Below are 25,196 nucleotides of genomic sequence, written 5' to 3' on the forward strand. Positions count from 1 at the left end.
GTGAATTTTATACTACAGTATATGGCTCTTGTATATAAGTGGGGAAAGGGGTGGCTATGAAGAAATTATGTTTTGACAAGTGGTACCTGTAAGGAATAGAAAGGTTAATAAAAAAAGTTTACACCCTTTTGGGGAAAAACTTGGTTTTTGTGTGCTTTTTTTGGATAATTGATACTCCCGGTATCGCTGTCCCTGTCTTACCCTAATTTCAAAGTTTGTACCTTCTCTGTCTCTCTTCTGGTTCGCTGTGGTGGTGTAGGGAGGGCTCCTAAGCGCAAAGACTAGCTGACACCACATATGTATGTGGCAGCCGTTGCGCCGATGCTCCGTCCGTGACGAGTGAACCGGAAGTCATGGACGGAGCATCGGCTTAGAAGCCCTCCCTACACCACCACAGCGAACCAGAAGAGAGACAGAGAAGGTACAAACTTTGAAATTAGGGTAAGACAGGGACAGCGATACCGGGAGTATCAATTATCCAAAACAGCACACAAAAACCAAGTTTTTCCCCCAAAAGGGTGTAAACATTTTTTATTAACCTTTCTATTCCTTACAGGTACCACTTGTCAAAACATTATTTCTTCATAGCCACCCCTTTCCCCACTTATATACAAGAGCCATATAGTATAAAATTCACCAAGTGCTTCTTCAAAAATCTTTATATTAGAGGTGTGCCATACATAAGCTATGGAGGAAGGCTCGCCATCCAGCAGGCTGGCACAAGAGGGCAGTGAATGCTCATTCGGTATGACAGTAGAGCTTGTTATAGGATCTGCTGGAAGGTACATGAGCGAAGTAATCATGCAGTGGCTTAGAAATAACTGGTTTCCTTCTTAAGCCCTGTGAGCTGAGGGATCAGCCTGTGATTTATACAGCTCAGCCTTGCTGTAATTGTCCTTCTATAAATCTGTTCTGCAACGCTTCCTAGTAATTGGGGAAGTTATTTATTCTTTAAGGCTGTGTGTCGTCGCCCCCCCCCCCCCCCCCCCCATTTTTCTCTTTAAAATTCCTCCCTTTAGTTTTAGATGATCAGTACATGCAACAGACTTTAAAGTGGGTACGGGTTGTTAGATCAACAGTCAAAAGGTCAACATGGGAAATCGTCAACCTGAGTTTTTCACGTTTTTGGTGTCTTTCGACCATAGGTCAGCATGGTCATCGTGTAAGTGTACCGCTTCCCCTCGCATGGATCGCTGCACTCACCTTGCTTCAAGCACTAAGATATTGTCCCCCTATGCCCACTGGGACAGTCAGTATGGACAAGTCTTTTTTATTTATTTTTAATCCTAGAAAAACTCATGTCAAACTTTTGACCATTTCAACTTTTTTCAACTTAGTGCACTGGGGGCCTTCAGAGAGGTTGCAGAAGTGTCAACGGGCAAAAGTGAAACTTATTTTAAATGTTTAGGGTAAAGGTATTGGAGGGTAAAGGAGCTGATGATTCTTCCATGGTAGAAGTTTCTAGGCAGAGGAAGGGGAATGGGTGGAGTTATAGGTAGAGATAGACAGCAATCCTATAGAAAAGGTCAAGAGAAGAAATCCACCAATAACCAAAAGTTAAAGTATCGCTCTAAAAAGGAATGAGACAAAATTGTCACCAGCTGATGTGTTGGACTTTAGCAACAATTACTGTCAGCGTTTCTATTGAAGTCATTGCTGCTCAATGGGCATACACTACTTTCTGGAGGAGATTCGGTTGCAGATGATGTTCAGATCAATGTTCGTTTGTGCACCGTCAAAAAAGTATTAACTGTTGCGTATGAAAGTGAGTCTTAGGCCCCATACACACCAGAAAGATTAGCTCACGATTAGGGCTAATTTCGACCGTTGTAACGACGGTTGTGCATGCATTGTGGGTCAATCGTTCGTTTTTCACTCACAATCAGGATCGTTTGCGACGGGATGCGCGCTCCCGTCACGTCGTGTGTCGCATTGGAGATTTTGCCTCCTGCAGCAGAATCTCCAATCCGACCGCAGGTCGGGTGCTGATTGTATGCACATCTGAAGCACATTGTGTGTGCTCCCGTCGTACGGACCGTCGTTCCAATCCGGCTTGTTTATAAAGACACTCCCACCGCAGATTTACTAACGATCCGCACATCCGACGGTCGTACGACCATCGTTACCGATGTCGGATCGTTAGCTAATCGTGTGCACCAGGGAACATGATCGTTCCCTAGTCGTTTACCGGCAGCGGGAGAGCGCACCAGGAAAGTGCACGCCAAATCGGTAGCCGATCGTTAGACGATCCTGGTCGTTCTGGTGTGTATGGGGCCTTACACTATGGGTTTGGATCAATCCAAATTCAGGCAAATACGTCCACCCTTCCAAATAGCACAACAATGGTTGTTTTATACAGCATCTTGATCTCGCACACAAGTGTTCACTGACCCAAAGAGTAACGAGCACCTTTTGTGAAAATCTGCCCTTCGGCCTACCGGATTAAGGGTGCAAGACATGATGCCGTTGTTGGGGTTTAGATGCTGTTGGAATTGCAACCCTGTAGAGTTCTCCTATTACAATTTTTTTTTTTTTGGGGGGGGGGGGGGGGGTCAAATCTTGTATGTTTGATAACATGTGACCACCATCATTAAAGATGTGGCTATAACTGGATTAAAGGTGCCAGTAGTAGTAGCACCACCATTACTCAACGCATCACTTAGCAATTTTGTTTATTAAGGTGACATTGTACCCTGCCATACTATAGTTCAACATCAGCAGTATATACAGCTCACACATAATAATCCATATAATTAATTTTTTATGATCAGGCCTATACACGTCAGCCATGAGACTCCATTGGCTGTGCTTAAAAATGAAGCCTCAACAATCATCTAGAGCAGGTTCCAGGAAAGTTTTTATTCCTGTTTGTCACAAAGATTTATAGAATAGATAAATATTGTTTTGGTAAACATTCAGCAGTAACCATAGTAACATCTATTTGATCTTGCAATAATTAGCTAAGCATTCGGTTGCACAATTCTTTTGCAATATCTGTGCAATCGCTCTCTTGCATAGAACCAGCCTTTGTTTGAACAGTGATGTCATGCAGTTACTTTCTGAGAGTCAGTGTGTGTGGAAATACAAGAAAATGTGTGTTGTAACACTGCCTTCAGTTCACTCATTTCATATTTCAATTCACAAACCTGCATTGAGGTATCAAATTCATGGGAAGATATGTTTGTGGATGATACCTACATGATACCTACTAGATTGTAAGCTCCTCCGAGCAGGGCCCTCTTCCCTCCTGTTGTCCTCTGAGCAGGGCCCTCTTCCCTCCTGTTGTCCTCCGAGCAGGGCCCTCTTCCCTCCTGTTGTCCTCCGAGCAGGGCCCTCTTCCCTCCTGTTGTCCTCCGAGCAGGGCCCTCTTCCCTCCTGTTGTCAAAGCCCTCTTCTCTTCACATTTCACTCACAGCTTTCCTATACTCAAACACTCAGTGACCATCTTCGTCTGCATACTCATCTCCATCACTGGCCTCAAGCCTCTAGTAGTACGTTGATTGCGTCCTCACTACTTATGTTTAAGCTGTAATGTGTATTGAACTGTGGCGCTCTTTATTTGTACTCTATTTTTGTTATTTATTCAATGTTATGCCAAGTTTTGTCTTCCTGTACTGTTTCTTTGTACGGCGCTGCGAAACACTTGTGGCGCCTTATAAATAAAATAAAATAATAATAATACTAAGGGGGGCATTCAATCTCTGTTATTTCCACTAGGGGAAATATCGTCCCCCTCCTATTCAATGCTGCCATTTCTGACAGCACTGAAGGCAGATTACGACAAAACCGATCCGACTTTAAAAAAGAGTTGGATCTGTTTTGTCGGAAACGCCCGTGGATTGTCAAATCCACGGCCATTTTTTAACAGTCCACGGCTGTTTTCTCCGACACGCACACTTCCTGACACTCGACAGACAGAACATCGAATTCCGGTTGTCCAATTAACATTCGAGCAGAGCAAAATTGGCCCAGGATTCCGACTGTCAGGACGTTCCAACATTCGGAATCCGGGGTTGAATACCGCCCTAAAGGGGGTATGGGTCATAGGGTCTGATACTACGAAGGTCGACATACAGTAGTTTGACCACTAAAGGTCGACAGGGCTTTAAGTAAGCATCAGGTCGACAATGGGAAGGTCGAAAGTCAAACAGGTTCATGACACATGTCTAATTCTGTTCATGACATGTCAAACGATTGCTTGTGACAACCGTTCCTCGATCTAGCGTATATCGACCTTTTGCCTGTCAACTGATTGATTGTCAACTTAAGAACTGGGACCAGTGTTGGTGACTTACAGATCAAGAGGGAGATTCTGTAAACTAAAAATGCAGTAAAAACCCGTTATCTGGGTTTTTACCGCATTTTGGGATGCTCTAAGCAAAAAAAAATTCTGGCGATGCACCATAGAAGCCTATGGGCTTCTAACGCGACCCCTCACCGCCCTGCATTGACCTCCCGCCGCCCCGCATCGACCCCCCCTCTCCTCACCTGTGTCCGGGCAGCACAGTGCCCGGACCTGTGACCTCCTCCTCCCTGCACTATGATCCTCTTCTGGGTGCAGGGAGGAAGAGGGATGGGACCTAGTGTTCCCGCTAGGCTGTTCTAGCGGAGCGCTGTGCCCTGCACGATTTTTACAGGCCAAAATGCGCCCTGCCCTGCTAGCAGCGCCCCGCTAAAACAGCCTGGTGCCTGCCCCGGCTGTGTGCACGGGGAAGCGCAGCGCCGCCTTAGCCGACGATTCCCAGCGCTTCCCCGGCAGCACGGTAACTTCGGCGGTGCTGGGCCCGCCCCCTTTAGTGACGGCGGTGGCCGGGCCCGCCCCTTTTCGTGACGTCGCGGCCCGGGCACGCCCCCTTTGTGACGTCGGCTGCCCGGGACTGCCCACAACTGTGATGTTGGCGGGCCAGGTCTGCCCCCCTTGCGCTGCCCCCGTGAAGCGGCACCCTGCCCGCCCTCATTTCTAGAGGGAACACTAGGGACCCGCTGTCTCTCACCGCAAAGGACAGCTCTTAACGCAAGAGCTGTCCTTTGCCATAATTATCGCATATGTTAGAGCATATACGATAATTATGTAGGCGATCTACGGCGGTAAGGGGGCGCGGATGTTAGAGCATCCCCCCCAAGACCGTATAGAACAAGTACAGGGTATATAAACATATCGGCATCAGCAGCCAATATGAACCAAGTATAAAGATGGCATAGAACAGGGATTAGATGCTGCCACAAGAAGTATGGAGATGATTTATGTAAAAGAAGAAGGGCACATGAGGGAGTGAGGGCCCTGCTCGTGAGAGCTTTCATACTAATGGTGGTGGGAAGACAGATAGGGGTGACACAGGTGGGGTAGACAGTGATGCCTTCTTGGTGATAGGGGTGCTGCCCTCTCAGGGGGCAGCACCCTGCCCTAAGACATTAAGCATTAGGTCGATAAAGAGGTCTATAAAGGGAAGTTCGACAGTCAAAAGTCAACATGAGTTTTTCACTTTTTTTCTCCATCTCAGAATGGCGGTAGCACGGGACTGCTGCCCGATGTTGATATTCTCTGTACTGCGCTGCGGAATATGTATGCGCTATATAACAAGCTATTAATAAATAAATATGAATGTATGATATATTGCTGGTCTCCTTTAAATGTGTTGCGCTTTGAGTAGGATTGGAGCAACACTTGAATTGCTCCATCAGATGCCACCCAGTGGCCTCCGGCGAGTAAAACACTTGAATTTTGTATTCCCCCCCCCCCCCATAGAGGTGAGGAGCAGCGCTAGCCTTTTTCTATAGGATTATTATTTAATGAATTTAAAAGGCTTCTCCCCAGCTGTCAGAGCGATAACGGTTATCTGCCTGCACCAGGCCCTTGGACACAACCAAAATGTCCTTACAGGATACGGTCATTTGCTTGACTCTATTAAGGTCGACATGGTCTGAAGGTTGACAATGGGAAGGTCAACAGGTCGACATGAGTTTTTTTAGCCACATGTGCCGACATAGTGCCCCCAAAACATGGCGAGCGGACGCAGTACACTTTGATGGTGTCCATATCGACTTTTAATGCTTGTGTCGACCGTACCCATGTCTACCTATTTCAGGTGTCGACCTAGGAGCCTGTTGATCCAATGCATGTCGACCAAATGATTCATACCCGTCCTTACTGGAGTGGTTCCTGGCTAGTGCAGCGCGATCTGGGACAGTCATCCGAATAAATATGTCCCCCTACAGCCAGCAGACATTTCCTCTATTGCGTTAGATCATGGTAACTACAGCCGGGCAATGCAGATAGCTCCGGGTGTATCGCCTCTTTCCTGCATCAGTGTCCCCAGAATGTCATCATATACACAATGTCATGAGGAGGTTTCAATTCCTTCCCCTTACTCACAGTATAAACAAATGGTGAGGCCTGAAATTATATGGAAGTGTAATCAAGTGACATATTGTCTCCAGCCAACATCCGTCTTAATCATTTTCTCTGACTCGGGGCAAAATGCTGGCATGTGATTCAGGATGACGGGATGTATTTTATCACTTCGCTTAGTCTCTGGCATTCTTCTCTCTTCCTCACATTCCTAATGAACATAGACAAGGCTCAGGGTAACAGTGTCTGCAGAGAGGTCCCGGCAAGCCCGGCCTTCAGATCATTGTCTGAGGGTTCCTCTGTACAGTCGTTCTATTCGTGTTATGGGGACCCCCCAATAATGCCCCCAGTGTGCCGGCTTACATGATATGCAGTGAGTAATCAGGTTCTACGGTTTGGATCATCCATCCTTGTGCCAGTCGCAGGAGGGTGCAGGGTGTATCATTGTGCCAGTTGCAGGAGGGTGCAGGGTATATCATTGTGCCAGTCGCAGGAGGGTGCATCGTGCCAGTTGCAGGAGGGTGCTGGGTATATCATTGTGCCAGTTTCGCAGGAGGGTGCAGGGTATATCATTGTGCCAGTCGCAGGAGGGTGCAGGGTATATCGTTGTGCCAGTCGCAGGAGGGTGCAGGGTGTATCGTTGTGCCAGTTGCAGGAGGGTGCAGGGTGTATCGTTGTGCCAGCTGCAGGAGGGTGCAGGGTATATCATTGTGCCAGTCGCAGGAGGGAGCAGGGTGTATCATTGTGCCAGCTGCAGGAGGGTGCAGGGTATATCATTGTGCCAGTCGCAGGAGGGTGCAGGGTATATCATTGTGCCAGTTGCAGGAGGGTGCATGGTGTATCGTGCCAGTTGCATGAGGGTACAGGGTGTATCATTGTGCCAGTTGCAGGAGGGTGCAGGGTATATCATTGTGCCAGTCGCAGGAGGGTGCAGGGTGTATCATTGTGCCAGTTGCAGGAGGGTGCAGGGTATATCATTGTGCCAGTCGCAGGAGGGTGCAGGGTGTATCATTGTGCCAGTTGCAGGAGGGTGCAGGGTATATCATTGTGCCAGTTGCAGGAGGGTGCAGGGTGTATCATGCCAGTTGCAGGAGGGTGCAGGTTGTACATGCTGCCTGCTCACAGTGGAGGAAGCCATATTCATGAATTACTGTAGGTGAGCCATTAAGGGATAAGACACATAAGGCCCCACATATGCCGGTGGTCGGAACATGCATCTTGCGTGTTCTCGTGCTATGCATGCCCCGGAGATGTGCACACGCTGGTGCAAGTGATGCTTTGTCCTTTACATTTCGGTTACACATACAGTTCAATTTCTTTTTTTCTTTTTAAAAAACAAGGAGACCTAATTTGGGTTTCTTGATCTGGCATCAGCCCACATCTCCGTAACATGAAATAGAACCACAGAATGTTATACTGTACATAGGCTTTCATAATAAAGTCTATGGGGGATATTCAATCTCCTGCAGCCATTCCCGATGGAGGAGATGGCTGCGGGGCCCTATTCAATGCTGTCCTTCGCATTGAACAGGGGATCTCGGCAGAACGAGTGGCTATGGGTGCTGCAGTGCAGTGACCCTATTGACCAACACCGGGCTTGTAAGTTGTGTGGTTGACTGGTGTAGCAAAGGGCCAGGGGGGGAGGGAGCCATGCTGATTAAGGCCCTTATTCTGGACCAGAATCTTCTCATCAATGGTGGCGGCCAGCTTTTCATGGGCAATCTCATGCTAATGGGCCGGGGGGGGGGGGGGGGGGGGGGGCAGCTGGCCGTCCGGCCGTCCACGCATATACAGTATGTGTGCGCCTTCGCCATCATTTGTGGGAGGATCGTGAATGGATGTTACTATGTAACGTCCAATCGCAAGCCCCTGCGAATGAGTCGCCCTTGGGTGAATGGGTGTCAGAATAACCCCCAAAGTGTGTAGTGACCGGTGCCCAGGCCAGCAGTGATTGTTGATCTTTGCCCAGGACCACCAGTGTGTGGCGGCGGGGGCCCAGGACAGTAAATTACGCAGTGTATAGTATCTTGTACATACTGTGCATTGTTCAGTAATATACATCACCAAACCTAAATACACCTCCAAAAATGTGTACACATCCTGCTAATTGGTCCAAAATTGCTGGCCCTCAGCTTACGTACCTTTCGGAGAAGCGCGCACCCTCCTATGACCTACACAAGGTACATCCAGGACACCCCTGCATTCTACTGCTCTGAAGAAGACCGGATGCTCTGCTCCTGACATATGAGAAATGGGGGCATCATCAATTAAACAGTGCGGTGCCATTTAGTAAGCGGCCTCATTAGCACAAACCAGACCATTTCCTAAGCCAGGCCCTTAGGTGCACTCAAAGTTAATAAGTGCATCTAGCTCAGCGGATGCGTGTGATTGGCCGCTTGCGTTCATTGTTAATGTTTCATAATGCTCTGACCTAGATGATCCCGTCCTCAGCAATTTCTGCTGGTCCCCGTCCAGCTCATCTGGCAGATCACATCCTGCCTCTTCTAATTAGTGTCCGTGTAAACAACTTGCCAGCGTTCCCTTCTCTGTGCATGGTGCTTCTTCTCCCTCGTCTGGACATGCTGGACGAGGAGGGGGGCATTAACGCTGCACGAGGGCACGCATCATTAACGACATCAAGCGCACACACTAGAAGATAAAATAAGATGTCTTTCAGTACGGGCTTTCTATTACTTTATCTACAAGTGTGTTTGGGGGCTTAAATTATCTTTCCAATTGTTTGCAAACCACGTCAATAAGTTCAAATGTGATTACTCCACTTAAATATGAATTAACTACAAAATTGCTTTTAACTTGCTTCCCTCATTGGAAGAAAATCACAAATACGGCGGTGTATTAAAATGAATGGCCGAAAGTGTACCTGGTAAACATCAGAAAGATATCCTGAGGAACGAAACGAACCCTCGCTGACTACTTCATTGGCTGAAAGACGCCTCACACGTGTCCGTCCGGTTGGCTATGCAGATTGGCCGTGTACACTGAACAATCCGCCGATATGCCGTTACCATTCGGCCGCAAATTCCATATCGGACCCATTTACCGTAGCTCCAGTTTGTACCCAGCTTATGCCGCCAGTGATGGTCAGTGTAGGGTAAACCTACAGTTAGTAATGTATTGTGCAGTTCTATTAACTATATATTATTAAAAGCTAAATTGAACGATACATATTTACTAAGGTGTGGGTTTTCACAGCTCTCACGAGATCTAAAAGGACAGTAATATTACATGCAGAAAATATTACATTATAGAAAATATTTAACTGTAAAGAGGCAAAATACAGGATAAAGTACAGTAATTTGTTACAGGACCTGACTTTATAGATTTCTACCATCCGGTAGTTCTACCACCAACACCGCAAGTACTTGTGTTACTGCAACATCTTCCAGACTGCGATGGATACAAAGATATATCTCACTGCTGCTTACGTACCAGAACTAGCTGTATAATTCCACTTATACCCCATTCTTACTGACGCAAAAACCCGGGTATTTGCCAGGGCGAGCAGTAATTTCACGTTTCCGGTCTCAGTGTGAAAGGGTCTTTGTGAAATTCCCGGGTGTTATGCCCTGGGAATTAGACACAGGTTTTTTGCAGGGTTTTTCCTGGGTAATACACGGGTGTACTGCAGTGTGAACAGCACAGACCCGTGTTTTTCACACATGATGCCAAAAAACAAGCTCATTGGGGGATGTAATGTGACAGCCAGCCAATAAAAGCTGGTTTTTAAACAGCCAATCACAGCAATTTGTACAAATTTCCCAACACCCAATAAAATTCCACACACTTGTTGGAAGGCAGCTAAGGAAAGCAGTGTGAAAGGGGCAGACACGGGATATTCCCGGGTCTGAGGTGCAGTATGAAGCGGGTCTGTTGAGCTGGGAAGCTCTGTGCCCCGCCCAAAATCCGGGATTTTGCAGGGGCGGCATTAGTGAGACCCCATTATCTATGTCTGTAATATGGAAGTAGGCACTGCTGCGGGTTCTTATAGAGATGCTTTTCCTGCTTATTTAACCGCGGCTTTGCGCAGTAATGGCTGCCGCCCACATCTGAGAGAATGACACAAACAATGTGTATGTTCTGTTTATCCTTCCGCTGAATGATTCATGTACAGTGCAGCAGATCGGACCTAAAGCTTTTTATAGCAATCATTAGCCTTAGTCGGCCTCCTACAACAGGAGCCTTGAGAGGAAAGTAAAATGAGTTCTACAGCATATGATCCTTCCTGTTCCTCGATCTTCCTTTTGATCAGTCGTGTGCTTTATTTCTAGGTTATTATCATTTTATGGGTGCAGAGTGTGCGGTTTGCCCCCATCCCCTGGGCCCAGGAGCCCCTGTACACATAGCAGCCCTTGTAAATATAATGCCAATAGCATGCACAGTACTTAAAATATTGTCCCACTGCATACATACCGTCTTAGCATGAGCCTCCGAGTCAGGCCCATCACTGCCACCTGCAACATACAGAATTACGTAATAAGACAAGAGAAAGGGCCCTGTTCACAAAAGCTTACATTTTACAGTTAGCATCACAGTGATGAGGTCATGGGCTTGTATCCCACCATGTCCCTGACTGTGTGGAGTTTGTATATTCTCCCCGTGCTTGCGTGGGTTTCCTCTGGGTACTCCGGTTTCCTCCCACACTCCAAAAATATACTGGTAGGTCAGTTGACTGCCAACAAAATGAACCCTAGAATGTCTGTGTGTGCGTGTACATGTGGTAGGCAATATAGATTGGGAATTGGGAATTATTTTCTGATCAGCGCTGCGGAATAAGTAACATTTTAAAAGGGCCAAAACCATTGCGATTCGCCCCCCCCCCCCCCATGCATTGAATAGCAGGGTGTGGGTCCACGATAATATGAACATGACGATGCACCAGGACCACCCCCATACCCCTCATCGTCGATCCAGCTGCCTCATCCGGCATGGGGCTGCCAGAAAGTGAGTATGAAGGAAATCCCTGCCTCCGCTAATCCATATTATTGCAGAGACCAGCTTCATCACATACTTTGCAACATAGGGCTTACCAGCTGCTTGGCTTGGTGTGGCATGCTGAGCCTTGTACAGTAGTTTGGTAGCAGCTGGTCACAGGTTGCCAAAGCCTGACTTGTCCAACCACATGAAGATCTTGTAGATACTAATATAACCTCAACATTTCCACCATAGTATTGTGGGGCAGAGACCTTTGTATAACCAAGTAGAAGGTTACAATGATTACGTATGGAAAGGCTGGGGCCATATACTAATGGGTGCCAGATGACTCACCGACGGATACGGTTCGTTTTATCGAATGACATTAGGTCGAATGTCATTTGGTCGACCCCACTAGGTCGAATGTGTAAAAAGGTCGACATGGGTTTATGTCGAACTTCCGACTATGTGGACTGCCATTAGGTCGACTGGGGTTAGGTCGAATTGCTCTTTTTGGGGTTTTTTTGGCCGAAATGTCAACAGTGTCGACATGGACACTGTTGACATAGTGAATCGGACCCTCGCATCGCTCGCTTCGCTTGCAATGCTTCGGGCACGGTGGCTCGCTTCGCTCGCCACAGCTTTAATAACCTCCTCCACGCCCTAGTGGATGGTAGGGCATGAACCACCGCCTGTCGGCACATGTCGGCACCAAAAAACCCCCCAAAAAGAGCAATTCGACCTAACCCCAGTCGACCTAATGGCAGTCGACATAGTCGGAAGTTCGACATAAACCCATGTCGACCTTTTTACACATTCGACCTAGTGGGGTCGACCAAATGACATTCGACCTAATGTCATTCGATAAAACGACCGTATCCCCTCACCGACAGTTGGGATTTCAACAGTCATTTCTCCAACATCGGAAACCCGACGGTCAGGAGCCGTGGTATTTGAATCCTGACTTACACGACCTATTTCCTCTCGTTGGGGTCCACAACCCCCATAGAGGTGGCTAGCACAGCTAGTCTGCAAGGGGCTTGAACGCGCTCACCCAACTGTCGGGTTCCGATGTCGGTGAAACGATGGTCGGAATTCTGCCTGTCTGAGAGTTATACCATACCCATTCTAATACAGTAACACAGAGAAATGCAAACCGTAACTTACATGTAAGAAGCACAAATCTGGGATCAGCTGTGCTCTGTATACTCCCCCCCTCCCCATAGGGAAGCCTCACCCATGGGCAGCTGTCCAGTACAGGATCCATTCCAAGGGATCACAAACATTTGCCCAATTGTGGCCATGGAATAAAAAAATATAAATTCCAATGTGACGTTACTGTAGTACCAGCAGTAAAGTGATGTCATTTTGCAGCAGTATGTACTAGCTGTATTTGTATGACATTACGCCTGTTTATAGGAATTTAACATTCAGATGTTTCCTTCCTTGCTCCCTTCCTTCCCACTTCAGTGCCTAACGTGAAGTCCAAACCTGCCCATTCCTGGGGACACGGGCCGGATCTCACTGGGGGCTTGTGCTGATCTTACACACATTGTGTTTGCAGGTAATTTTTGAACTATGCGATTTTCCCAGAAACCTGCAATCTTGTCATGACTTCAGTACCGGAGGCGTCTCACCCCTGCATGACCAGACCTGAGTATTCTGCTCTCTGTCCAACAAAAGCCGCAGTACATTTGGGGATCAGTTACAAGCGAAGTTCAAACGTGCAGTAACCAATATCAGTTACCACTGAGTGCCGCTCTGTGTGCAGCGGAAAAGGCCTCAGCAGCCTGATGCACACCAGCAGCGTGCCACCTGCATAGTTCTTTATGCATCCAGTATACATTCTCGGGAACACCAGTGTTTAAGCAGGGCTACTTATTACAAGCAGTATAAAGGTCAGGGTTCCCTTGGGAAGCCCCGAATTACAGGGCTTGTGTTGGCTCTGTTGATTGAACGTATTAGTGCCTTCTAGGAATCTATTTTCCTGCAGTCATTATGTCAACATTCACTATATCTTATCCAGAATGTCGACACTTATGTCAACATGTTAAAATGTCAACTTGGACAAAATAATGACACATCAACATTATTGTTAGGCTTACATAAAGGGGAAATAGGGATACTTGAGAAATGCGTTGTCGACATTATGACTGTGTTGACACGATGAATGTCAACATGGTCACTATAAACATAATATGCCGAAATGCCATCCCCTCAATGCATCCTTCATTACCATTTGTCAGATGCCATCTTACTGGCATTTTACTTACATGTTGCAAAATGATTACGGTGCCTTGTTATTTTCTGCTCATCGCCGTTGCAGATTAACATATTATGGTGTCTAATGATTTTAGGGGCAGACCTTCTGAAGAGGGCAAGTGGAGGTGGTTCTGTAGCAATGTGCTAAATAAATAATAGCTGGTTGCTATGGACAAGGTATGATAAACTAAATCCCTCTGGGTTTTTTTATAACTTTTTGTTTGCACACCCCAGGAGGGGCAGTGACTACACCCATCAGCTTAATGTACTGATAGGGGTCGGGGTGTGGTACATATGCGGAATTCCACTGGGATAGACCCCTTTGTGTATCCCACCACGGCTTTATATTACATAAGCTGGCCATACACTGTAGCGAGTTTGCCACTTTTCTCCCCGCTTCCAACAGATCGGGCCGAGAAATCGAGTGAAAAAAGTGCTGCGCGTCCGAACGCCAACTCGGACAGCGTCCGAGCAGTGGGGGGGGGGGTATGGATCATTGGGTTAACAGCAAGTAGGTCGATATGACTGAATGTCGACATGGGTTAGGTCAGCAGGTCATTAGTTCGACATGGGGTTTTTCACTTTCTTTTGTCCCGAATTTCAACAGTCGACATGGACGTTGAAATGTTGCACCGCGTCCCCACGCATGTGAAAAGCACCGTTTCGACCTTCAATCATGTCGACCTAATGCTTGTAGACCTAGTGACCATATCCCGCAGCGGGAATGTGATCGCATACGATATATCATAAGCATGAGACTTCTCTGAGGGGCCTATAGAAAATACCACTGGATAAACTATAACTTCTGTGACACTTTTGTAAACTGGTTTGGCCACTAGCACTTAGTGATTAGCACCGGAGACGCAATAATTCTCCAGCATTATCACCGCTGATCACAAAGGGCAGTAAGTGGTAATTAGTGAACAAAAGAACTCCCCCAGCCCTATCCCCGGGGGCTTCCTGTGAGTGCCCAGGGCAGCGATGCAGAAGTACTACACTGTGTTCCAAGCACCAGTCATCTGTACCTATTAGTACCTTGCACAGCAGTATAAACTGATTTGGCAGGTTTTTCCTAGGCATTGGGTGATGCTGCACTGTACTAAGGACACGTGAGAGGAGATCATTCATTTACCCGTGCCATTCCTGGATTTACGCCATGGCTAAAGCCGTATATACTGTAGATACTGATTGCATTACTCAGACATGCTTCATTCAGAGAGTCCGTGAAAACCATTATACCCATGGACACTTGTATTATAAAAGGTACTGGTCATTCTAGAACCCAGCACCTGTCACAATCTGTGCAGTTCCTTTTGACTGCCTGGGGTGTCACGCTCTCTGCTCTGGTGCTTCTAGCGCAGACTGCTCTGCATCTCAGTGCTGAGATACAGACCAGAGTGTGCTAGAAAAAAAAAAAGCAGAGCAACATTTTAGGCATGAAAGAGGAACTGCACAGGTTGTGACAGGTTCACACTTCTAGAATGAACACCATAAGCAGTAATATTAATCCACTCAAAGGCCTCTGTGAGTCTAAACTTGCTAAGGGCATCTGTATAATGTCAGTGTTTATAGAATGTTGTTTTTTGTTACATACTATGACTTCTTCCTTGTTACTATCACTTTACTTCAATGTGGCCTAATAAGTCTACTGGGTGATTTGAGAGGTCAATGAGTCACACATATTAAATATCTGATCCAATGCACAAAAGGCCTGCCGGCTTAACCCCGGCCTCTGTCTTCCCCACATTCTCCGGCCACTCCAGTGGACACAAGGCACTTGCAGCCTGTGCCCGAGATTCGCATTCATTCCTGTACTAACCAGTACGTCTGTCTAGTTCCATCCTACAAGTGCGCCTGCCCTCCCCGCAGATACGGAATAAATATCAGCAATGAAATCTCATTGATGAAAGCCTTTGAGGAATTTGAGGAGCAGATGCGTCTCCTTCTCATTACTCACCCCTTCCTGCTGCCTCCAAATGGTCCCCGTCTTACTCATCCGCGTGCTGCCAAGAACAAACTGTGGTGCAGGAGACGCAGATTGGCGCATATGGCTGCAGCCGGGAAAACATGACATTCCTGGCTTCCCTTCTTCTGTCTCATTTATGTTTTGCATTTTTTTGTTGTTTTGAATCCTTTGTAGTAAACAGAAAAATGGGCATTTGCTTGTTCTGCGCTTTATCGCAGCCACCAAAACTGTACAGTCGCCCCTTGCGTGGAGAGTTTATCTAACATCGTCTCCGCTCAGATATCCCCATATTACAGGCAGGAGAAAAATAGAAAAAAAGCAGGTAAATGCACCTGGAACTAATCCTGCTGCAAGGCTAGGGGAAAAATCCATTTGTTGTTTTTGCATGCAGGGTAAACACTGGCTGTTTTTACATGCAGCCCACCAATACAGGTGTTAGTTTGTTTTTTTACACTGCAATTTAAATTTGAGTCTGGGAATGTTTCTCTCTAATCTAATTCTCTGCACATACAGTTTTACACCTGCCCTACTGGCAGAGCAGCATGGTGTTAGCCAGGTGCACACTTAGGGCAGAGCCGAATTTCCCATTAGGCACGTGAGGCACCGGCCTAGGGGCGGCACATGTTTGGGGGCGGCACTTGGATGCCTGTGATAGTACTGTCAGCCCAAAATGTACCAATAACTGCAAAATATCCACTGTACTGTACTATATTCCATCTTAAATAGAGTGTAAATGGATAGGACATGCAGATACTGCCCCTATAAACTGTCCTACTTAGTAAACATTATTGTTGTGCCTAGGGGCGCCCTCATCCCTAAATCCGCCCCTGACTTAGGGGTGTATTCAATGCCATGGGCGAGCGGTGACAGCGAGCAGGACTTCCTGCTCGCTGTCACCGCTCACCCTGCCAGTATTCTACTCACCCCACTCATACGCCAATTCCCCCTTGCGCCGTTTTTTGAGCGAGGGCGAATTGGCGTATGTGGCTCCAGAAGCAGCGAGACTCGCTGCTAAATACAGCAGGGTCGCTGCTTTAGCCGCGGGTCTCGCTGTTTGGGGGAATCCTCGCCGCAACGTTGAATAAAGCGAGCGGCCGGCGAGGAGGTGCAACAGCGAGGATCGCTGGTTTTCTGCGATCCTCACTGTTTAACCCCCTTGCCGGCCGCTTGCCGTGGCATTGAATACTACCATTAAACCCCATACACACTGGGGGTTATTCTGGTTAAGTTAACCTGCAAAGGAAAATTCCTTCTCAAATGGACAAAACCATGTGCACTGCAGGTGGGGCAGATGTAACATGTGCAGAGAGAGTTCGATTTAGGTTGGGTGTTACTTCAAAGTGAGATCTATATTGCAGTGTAAAAATAAAGCAGCCAGTATTTACCCTGCACAGAAACAAAACAACTCACCCAAATGCAATTCTCTCTGCACTTGTTACATCTGCCCCCCTGCAGTGCACATGTTTTGTCCATTTGAGAAGGAATTTGCCTTTGTAAGTGAACCAGAATAAGGGCCACTGTCAAGTTCATTAACGTTATCTGCGGTGCTCCTGAGCAACTATCTATTGCATACACGCTAAAACATCTCATTAACAATACTGTTAGTCTGCTGCCCCCGCATATATTGATGGACAAATTGGACGGGATCTGGTATGAGTATCACCATCTTTTGTTCCCAGGCCATTGAGGCTTCTTTAAAAATCAGGAACCAAAGAGAATTGATTCATTTGATTTGGCAGCTTTACATTAGTATACCAATATAAGAGAACTGGTCACCTGCTCACAGAGGAGACATCAGCCTATGAGACGGCCGGACAGCTGGTGACTACATAGGGAAACCAACTGACTAATATTCATGAGGTCTGCCTAATATTCATGAGTAGCTGGCTTTAAGTGATGTGATTGGCTGATTTCGCAGGGATGCATAGTTCCACTTTGTAAGGGAAGGGACAGGTTCACTTTAAGCAGTATGCTTGTATTATTAGGCTGTTCTTATACCAAACACCCTGCACCCATATACGCCTCTCCAGAGTCCCACACTGGAAAAATGGTGCAGCAGCCATATTGCCGGAGACCTGCGCGTACACAGTAGAGCGGGAAGAGCCTGCACAAGGCCTTCTCCTTGCTTGACCAGACAAGGAGACCACAAGTGTCAGAGTGCTGGCGTTGCTGAGCTTCTCTTCCCCGTGAGCAATACTTCTGGGTGTGGACCGTAACTAGGAGTAATAATAACGTGTGTGCGTGGGAAATAGTGTGAAAGATGTCCTCATACCTGCAGTGAAGGAGGTGAGAAAGCTCCAGTTACTCATCTGGAGCAGCTGGCTGACTCACAGGGCCACCCCTGTTATGTCAATGAACAGGATCTGTCACCGCAGAGCACAGAATTAGCCCAGGCTAGTCATCCTTTCTGTGTGTGATGAGTAAGGTGCACAAGGTATAGCATGCATAGGGTTTATTTATAGTGCCTCATGTTTATTCGGTTGATCAGGAGAGATAAGATGGTGCTACTGTATATCCTGGATCATGCCAGATGTTGCCATATACCTCAGGCTGCCTGGTATCTAGGATCTTATGACTTCCTGGTGAACGGTCAGGCTGCATTGTTGTAGATGGTGTTGGTGGGACCTATGTTGCCTCATATGCAGGGCTGTCTATCCAGCTCTGCAGGCCCGTGCAAAGCAATGCATGAGGGCCCCAACACACTCATTCATGGGAACCAATACATTATAAATGAGGCTGGGAGAGAGAGGCAGGTAGTGAATGCTGCTGGGTCAGTGGCATAACTATAAATGTTGCTCCCCCCTGCCCAAAAATGCTAGTTGCTAGGGGGTTACATGCTCATAGAAGGGGAGGGGGACACAGTCTTGTTTCCAGGGGTTTCTTATTCGTTGCCAGTGGGGTTTGTACCTCCAGCATCTGTACCCTCTAAGGCGGTGGCGGCCATATTTGGGTCTGGACAATGTATAAATTGTGTCATAAGTATATCATTGAGTTGCCTCCATAGCCGGCTTTCTACAGTTCAAGGCTCCCGACATCTCCTCTCTGACATACGTGTGATGTAGAGTATCGGCCGGCTGGATTGGCTGCTGGGGTTTGTGGTGTTGGTTGCTGTTAGTCAGTGGTTGTGTTGGTCTTTAGAAGGTAATGTAGCCAGGTCCTGATGTCATTGTTCAGCTGTAATCACATTTAAAGCATTCCCACCACAACAATGCAAAGTCCAGGTTATCCTGAATCATGTGAAACGTAGATCCAGGGCTGCTGTGCCAGGGCGTTCTGGACATTTGCCATTCAATAAACAAATCAAACGTTACGGGAGCAGCTTCGGGAGGTACAGGCACAGCTTCAGAAACTGTATACACTCCGTGTGCAGTCAGCTCTGGTCATACTGCCGATAACAAAGCCTCCCAGCTTCTCACATGTAAGTTCTGTCCTAAGCAGGCCTGACGTGGTGTAGGAATAAATGTATGCTCGTCCCTTCTGGTGTTACATGCCTTTACCCTCTAGATATTGCTAACTTGTTTTCTGCCTATTACACTAATCGCATCCATGCCCCCTCCCTGGATTGCTCACTTGTGGACAAATGCAAGGGAAGAGGTGTTGGAAGATGTGGGAGGGTTGCGTCCTGCTGGGAGAATTTCACACTCCCATTCGGAGAGGCCAGGAGTGCCACCTGATTTTCGGAAACCACTTCCAAGCGGTTCTGGGAGATTAGGCAAGTGCAGTATGCAGAAACCCCAAATATTAATGTCATGTCCATATTAAATGGAAGCTGTCTACCTCGATGAAAGTGCTTTTCGTGCTGCTGCAATCAAAATAAAGTGTTATACTTGGGTAGTCTGGTCATAAATAATGTGCCACTTTAATATGCAGGATTTGGACGTTGTATAGGTTGGATCAGGAATACTGTATGTATGTGGAGACTTGAGTATTATGCTTTGGTTGTGAAGTTAAAGAATGTGAAAAGAGATTGGGAGAATAGGGATTATAACCATAACACGAGCGTGTTCCCATGATCGCCCTCACAGGAGCGTGTTCCGTGTTTGCCCTCACAGGAGCGTGTTCCCATGTCTGATCTCATAGGAACGTGTTCGTGTATGCCGTCAAAGACATGGGTTCCTGGGCCCGCCATCGGAGACATGGCTTCCTGGGTCAGCCGTCAAAGACATGGGTTCCTGGGTCCGCCGTCGGAGACATGGGTTCCTGGGTCCGCCGTCGGAGACATGGGTTCCTGGGTCAGCCGTCGGAGACATGGGTTCCTGGGTCCGCCGTCGGTTACATGGGTTCCTGGGTCCGCCGTCGGAGACATGGGTTCCTGGGTCCGCCGTCGGTGACATGGGTTCCTGGGTCCGCCGTCGGAGACAGGGGTTCCTGGGTCCGCCGTCGGAGACAGGGGTTCCTGGGTCCGCCGTCGGAGACAGGGGTTCCTGGGTCCGCCGTCGGAGACAGGGGTTCCTGGGTCCGCCGTCGGAGACAGGGGTTCCTGGGTCCGCCGTCGGAGACAGGGGTTCCTGGGTCCGCCGTCGGAGACAGGGGTTCCTGGGTCCGCCGTCGGAGACAAGGGTTCCTGGGTCCGCCGTCGGAGACAGGGGTTCCTGGGTCCGCCGTCGGAGACAGGGGTTCCTGGGTCCGCCGTCGGAGACAGGGGTTCCTGGGTCCGCCGTCGGAGACAGGGGTTCCTGGGTCCGCCGTCGGAGACGGGTTCCTGGGTCCGCCGTCGGAGACATGGATTCCTGGGTCCGCCGTCGGAGACATGGATTTCTGGGTCCGCCATGGTAGACAGGGGTTCCTGGGTCCGCCGTCGGAGACAGGGGTTCCTGGGTCCGCCGTCGGAGACAGGGGTTCCTGGGTCCGCCGTCAGAGACGGGTTCCTCGGGCTGCCGTTTCCATCACAATCAGCCGAGTAGGAAATTGTAACATTATGATTACATAGTCTCCTTAGCGGGGAGCAATCGGTTGTCTCAGAATACGCTGTAAATTGCAGCATTCTCATTGAAGATCACTCCTCGGCAAGGCGGTTACATTGCAGAAATACCCTTTGAGTTACGATTATGATGTGAGCACAACATTTATGCTTTGTGTCTCAGAGCACAGCCCCAGATAATACAGTAGTAGCCTACGCTTGTCAGGGATGTTTAGGTTTGTGGAACTGGCATAGAAACCAGTGGAATATTTACAGTAAGGAACTGGTGTTAGTGGGCTTTTGTCTACATTGCTCACACGTAATCGTTTCCAGGAATAATAACAACTTTAATGGTGTAGCAGTGTGTATGTAGCCCGTTATACAGATTTATATAGAACAAAGTCTATCTGCAAAATCCTTTATACAGAATAAAACTCTGTGGGTTGCATTCAATTCTTTTTCACCAGCATTTCAGCTTGCTATCCTGGGGGGTGATGAGCGGAAATGTGCAAAAGCATGGCTAAACCTGACCGTAATGAGCACGATATGCGCAAAATATAGAATATCGACCTACGATACGACAATTGAATACCACCTTGAGAGTCCTACAACTGCCAATGAATATTGGGCTGCAAATGAGCAGGCTGGGCGATATTGATAGACTATGGGCCATACGCATGTGGGTGGCCATCCTCTGATAAAATCATGCTACTTTTTTAATCACTGGCTGTTGACAGGAAGCCAGCGTGTGGGGGATGGTAACCGGCCATTTTACGGGAGTCTCCGAGAAAACCCAGGCCTGCCCAGGCATTTGAGGGGAAGTCATGTGATGTCAGCTCCGGCCCCCGATCCAACTGCTTCTATTGCAGCCGAGTAAGTCCAGGGCTATGCACACACTTCACACACTGGGGAATCATTACATGGTGAGCGGCTGTTATCTGGGAGTGTCAGGGAATACGCAGGCGTGGCCAGGTGTGTGAGGGGAAGTCATGTGACGTCAGCTCTGCCCCCGATCAGCCTGATTCTATCACAGCCGCTGAGTAAGTCCTGTGCTACACACAAACTGCACACACTGGGGAATCATTACATGGTGAGCGGCTATTATCTGGGAGTGCCAGGGAATACGCAGGCGTGGCCTGGAGTGTGAGGGGAAGTCATGTGACGTCAGCTCCGCCCCCGATCAGCCTGATTCTATCACAGCCGCTGAGTAAGTCCTGGGCTACGCACACACTGGGGAATCATTACATGGTGAGCGGCTGGGAGTGTCAGGGAATACGCAGGTGTACCCAGGTGTATGAGGGGAAGTCATGTGATGTCAGCTCCGCCCCCGATCAGCCTGATTCTGATTCTATCGCAGCTGCTGAGTAAGTCCTGGGCTACGCACACTGGAAAGGATCATTCGATGGTGAGCAGCTTGCGCAGGGATTTGCTGCTAATCGCAGGCATGCAATATTTCACAATTCACAGGCTAGCACAGGGCGGGATTTCACTCTGGCTGGGCGGCGTACCCTATACCTGATCGCAGTGCAATCTAGTCTGATACAGGCACTTAATCTGGATGGGGAGGTCAGTTGTACTGGTGCATTTTAGGTTTTTGTGTTTTCTTTTGTGTGTTTTTGTAACCAGCTTGCAGGGTTTGGTTCATGGTGTTACAGAAGTGTAGCTCAGCACCTGTGGAATGTCTGGCAGATGCCCATGTACATAATCACACAGGTCATGGTGACATCGCACAGGAGGTTGCGTAATATTTCCAGCAGCAGAGTTCTAAGCTGTGTGAGAGTCTTCTAGGAAATGATTGAACATTTCTCAGCTTGGTCACCCGTCTGTCTCTCTCTGTTCTAGAAGGGTTTCCATAGGGATGAATGCCATCGAGGTAACCTAAAAATGTGATCTTGTTGAAAAACAAGATTTCCTAATATGTAACATAATAGTCCCCCATTTGTCTGCCCAAAAAATTGCATTACTCCCAAGCTTAGAGGCTTATGAAAATCCCATGATCAGGATTGGCAGGATCCTGGGATTTAGGGCAAAATGTGCCGGGATTACAGGATTTTTATTTTTTCTGCTGGGCCGCGGTAAGCGCCAGCAGCACTTGGCCCAGGCGCTGCCCAGCAACCATGTTGTGTGGCTGCGCAGCTTAACGTTAGAAGTCACACTGCGCAGCCGCACACCTGACTGCTGGAGACCAATCCCCGGGATCCTGGTAATCCCAGGATTGGCCTCCCTAATGCACTGGAACCGCTGGCATCACGTGACTCATTAGAATTTATATACATTTAGGAGGTTCTACTGGTTGACACGCAAAGCTGCGAAATTCACGGATTTGCTGGGCATTCCCATGGGCGCAACCTGTCACCACTAACCCATGGGGGGTGCCTGAACTGCTAGGTGCAAATGGGACAGCAAACAAGCAGTTCACCACGCCCGCTCACACCGTGCGGCTAGACATGCACATAACGGTATATGTGCATGCACAGTCACTAACCATCACACCACTGCACGAACACACAGGGGAGCGTGGCAATCAGAATAAGGTCCATGGTTTGAAATTACACACATTTGTCATCTGCAATTTGTTTACACGACTGGAGATAAGTTATTTTACAAATTGTGTTGTTTAATTACTTTATTTCAAAACTCAAATTTATCTGGAGCTTACCAAGATAAGACGAGTCTTTCCTTTGCTGTGGAGTTCCCCATGGGTCCTCCCATCTGTCCTGCTTCTCCCCCTACTCATCATAGAGTGTGGAGCACAGTGCCGGACTGTTGGGGGTCCCCATGGGGACTCATCCGGTTCAGGAGCAGCGCACCAAATACTGTACAAGTAAGAGTGTTTTTGTGATCATAACTTAGACAACTCCATGTTAAATGCATTTTCGACCTTGAGTCACCATTTAACACCATGTAAGTGATAGTGTCCACCCTCTGCCTGGTTCATGGCTATAGACCGCAGCTGATGGTGACAGACCTCGGGAAAGTGTGTGACCGGTGCAGTAATAGTGATAGTGTAATGTGTACTATGCACAGTGGGTATAGTGTAATGTGTACTATGCACAGTGGGTATAGATTCTCCCACCTACACTGTATGCCGACAGTGATATCTCATGTAACATCATTACCGTGTCTCCTTGTCTTCTAGTGGGGGTTTCCCAGGACTCCGCAGACAGGAATTTGGAAGATGAAGATGAAGACATAGCGGTCACCCAGAGCTCTGCCAATTTCACTTGTCCTATAACACAGGTATAATACTTTGCTTGTTATATGTGCAGACCTGTCCTGATCACCACAGCTATAAACAGTATAGAATCTGGAGTCAGAATTCAGATCATTAGTCCCATAGTAGCCACACCCCCATTGCTTACATACTAGCACATGGTAATAACCACAGTGCCAGGTACACTACATGCGGTCCTGACGGCGCAAGGTACACTGCGTGCTGCCCTTCTTGCTTAGTGCATATTGGACGGAGGTGCCCTCCCTGGCACATGGCTTTCTTTATCTGTTATGTTTTAGCACACAAAGAAGTAAATTTGGGCCGTCTAGTGGTCACTGGAGGTACTTCACTTCACAGAGGTGAGGAGTAGTCAGCCTTTTATATATATATATATAGATAGAGAGAGAGAGATTACAGTATTATGCCCATAAATATTACAATTTTTTCCAACTAATCTTCGTTATTAACATGTCTTTCTTTTCTAACCCTATGGATACATAATTGTGGACACTTAATTCACAAAAAAAAGAAGGCTCTTAAGGTGCCCATACACTATGCGAGTTCATGTGATTTCGGGATGGGATCAATCACACTTACCTGCATAAAAAACCGGGGAGCTGAAGGGCGGTGAGGAGCAGTGGGGCGGCGGCAGGCGCAATGGTGGTGCCGGTGCCCCTCACAGTGGGGCAGGTGGGGGCCTGGGTGCAGCGGTGTTGATCATCAGTGCAGCGGGCAATGTCGGCTATTAGAATTTTAAAATATTGTGTCATGACTGTCCGGTTTCTGAGATATAGAGCACCCTCCACCAATCAGCGGCCGCCGGGAGGGAGGTCGCTGATTGGCAGCTGAGAGTGCTTTATCTCAGCCAATCAGAGGCTGGATAGTCATGACACATTATTTAAAAATTCTAGTAGCCGCTGCTGCCCGCTGCAATGATGATCACCGCCGCCCTCCCCACTGCTCCTTACAAGGACTGCCTCTGCCCCACTGCTCCTCACCAGCACCACCATTGTGCCCGCCACCCGCCCCCACTGCTCCTCACCGCACTTCAGCTCCTTGTTTTTTTTTACATGTGATAAATCGCATGCCATTTATCACATGTTGCCAAATTGTATGTGGGCCTCCCAGGGAGCTGCTGGGCAGTTCGCAGGAGAATTAGGTCCGACTTGTCCTATTGTGAAATTGTAAAACTGAGAGGGGACATTAACGTGAGTCATCGCTGCCATATATCGCAGAGCTGGTTACTAACAATCTGGCAGCCGGGATAGATTATGGATTGTTCCTGTAACAATTGGACTGATTCCATTGGCGGCTACTGTACATTATCCAGCACATGCTGCCGGGAACAGAATGTGTAAGGTTCGGCTCTATCTATTGGCTGTTCTATAAAGACATTGTGCAGACACTTGCTCCTTCCTTGTAACAGTTGTCTGTTCCATGTACTGTCTCTTCTACAGTAGTCGTGTCGAAGGGAACCAGTATCCTGCTCTGAAATAACATTTTGCATGCAATGTTCCCAAACAGAGACATTTTGGGAACGGTAGCATATTCTCCAAGTGTTTGCCAAGAGAGA

The 25,196-nt window shown here is 47.9% G+C and overlaps 1 protein-coding gene across 1 annotated transcript in view; it reads left to right on the plus strand.

Annotated features, from left to right (window-relative positions):
* NSMCE2 (NSE2 SUMO ligase component of SMC5/6 complex) overlaps positions 1-25,196 on the plus strand; it is a 181,305-nt gene that overhangs the window by 152,063 nt on the left and 4,046 nt on the right. Inside the window, exon 5 of the mRNA XM_083144835.1 lies at positions 23,549-23,649. Coding sequence (XP_083000961.1) covers positions 23,549-23,649 — 101 coding nt within the window. The remainder of the gene's footprint in view (positions 1-23,548; positions 23,650-25,196) is intronic.

Source organism: Crinia signifera, chromosome 5 (genome assembly GCF_055691185.1).
Source record: "Crinia signifera chromosome 5, ASM5569118v1, whole genome shotgun sequence".
Taxonomy (NCBI): Eukaryota; Metazoa; Chordata; class Amphibia; order Anura; family Myobatrachidae; genus Crinia; species Crinia signifera.